At 33.7% G+C, this 1,827-nt stretch overlaps 1 protein-coding gene across 1 annotated transcript in view; it reads right to left on the minus strand.

Moving 5' to 3' along the window:
* Positions 1 to 1,827, minus strand: part of CUNH1orf185 (chromosome unknown C1orf185 homolog) — a 37,043-nt gene that overhangs the window by 1,187 nt on the left and 34,029 nt on the right. The window contains exon 4 of the mRNA XM_012811464.1: positions 1,182 to 1,218. Coding sequence (XP_012666918.1) covers positions 1,182 to 1,218 — 37 coding nt within the window. The remainder of the gene's footprint in view (positions 1 to 1,181; positions 1,219 to 1,827) is intronic.

The raw sequence follows: 1,827 nt of genomic DNA on the forward strand, positions 1-1,827 counted from the left end.
GTCACAGCTCACAGCAACCTCCAGTTCTTGGGCTTAGGTGATTCTCTTGCCTCAGCCTCCGAGTAGCTGGGACTATAGGCACCTGCCACAAGGCCCAGCTATTTTTTTGTTGCAGTTTGGCTGGGGTCCGGGTTTGAACCTGCCACCTTCGGTATATGGGACCAAGCGCCCTACTCACTGAGCCACAGCTGCTGCCCATGCCACAAAAATTTTTAAAGATCATTAAATTATTTTCAAAAGAAGTTCAAAGCATAACAAGTATATTCTTTTATATATATATATATATATATATATATACACACTTTTTTGATCAACACAATTTAAATGTGCCGAGGAAGTTTAACTATAGGTTCAAGTGTGCTATGAGATAAAAAAGGTTGAAAAACACTGCTATAGAGCCTTTTAATTTACAAAACATTTTGATATATTCTAGGTCATATTTATGCTCTCAATAATTCTTTGTTATCAGCACCACTTCACAAAACAAGAAATAGACTTAAGAGAAATGACCCATCACAGAGGAGATTAAAAAATGAAATTTCAACCTAAGTTTTCTTTCTTTTTTTTTTGCTGTTTCTGGCTGGGGCTGGGTTTGAACCCGCCACCTCTGGCATATAGGGCCAGCACCCTCCTCCTTTGAGCCACAGACGCCGCCCTCAACCTAGGTTTTCTTTACTCTAAGCCTCATGCTTTTCTCATTCTATCATTTAGTTTGCATACTTGGCATTAAAAAATGTTATGTTTTAGAAAATATCACATTTATATGTTTTATAATAGTTTACATATTAACTTTTGTTATTTTCCACATTTATTTTTAAAGCTGTTTTAAATGCCTTATATTTTATATTCAGCATTTCTAGAATTACATAAGTGGCAATCTGTTGATACTAAGACATATGTCTTTAGACCCTCAGGCATTACTATATGTCATTGACTATGATACCTTGGGGTACACAAAAGAGATAAAAATTAAAATTTCCTATTTTAAGCTATGACATTGCAAGTTTTTGCTTTCTAAAATGTATGTGCCAATTCACATACTAACAAATTTATATTTGCCTTAAATTTTCATGGCATTAAAAATACTTAGATAACATTTGGAATAGCCTCTTGATTCTTTAAGATGCAAATTACTAAACACTGATTAAAATTTCTTCTAATAAACTGTTGAGAAAAATTACCTTTTATAAGTGCTGCTTCCTTTCGTCTTTCTTCCTCCTACATAGAAAAGTTATTTGTATTTTAAAAACCGAATAGCTTTTGTAGAACAGGTATATAATAGCTTTGATATATTTGATTTATGTATTTATGAGAGTAATACATTTAAACATTATACATTTTGATGAAAAATGTTTTTTTCCTACAATATGAATTTCTTTCACCAAAAGAGATTAACAGAAAAAGGAAACTGTTAAAAGTATCATCTGAAAAGTATTTGGATTGGTCCAAAACACAGTCTCCAGGATAGGCAATAAAAGGGTGAAATATAGTTCAAACAGGATTACTTCTTTCCATCCTCACTTAGTGTCACTTAGTTAGAACTAGAGAGGGCTAAATAATTAGAATTCCTAGACTCATTCCTTTAATTAACTAACAACAACAACAACAAAGTGGCTTCTGGCCAAAGGCCTTTAGAAAAATGTAAATATTCTTCTAAAGCAAATTAAACATTGCTTAAACAATACATTCCAGATGTGCTCTGGGAAGTGAAGTGGGGTAGTAGTTCTCAAACTTTAGGGTGTAAGAATCACCTGGTATGCTCGTTAAAATTCTGATTCTTGGCTGTGCTGGTAACTCATGCCTGTAATCCTACCACTCTGGGAGACT

Source organism: Otolemur garnettii, unplaced genomic scaffold (genome assembly GCF_000181295.1).
Source record: "Otolemur garnettii isolate 467f Iridium unplaced genomic scaffold, OtoGar3 scaffold00159, whole genome shotgun sequence".
Lineage (NCBI taxonomy): Eukaryota > Metazoa > Chordata > Mammalia > Primates > Galagidae > Otolemur > Otolemur garnettii.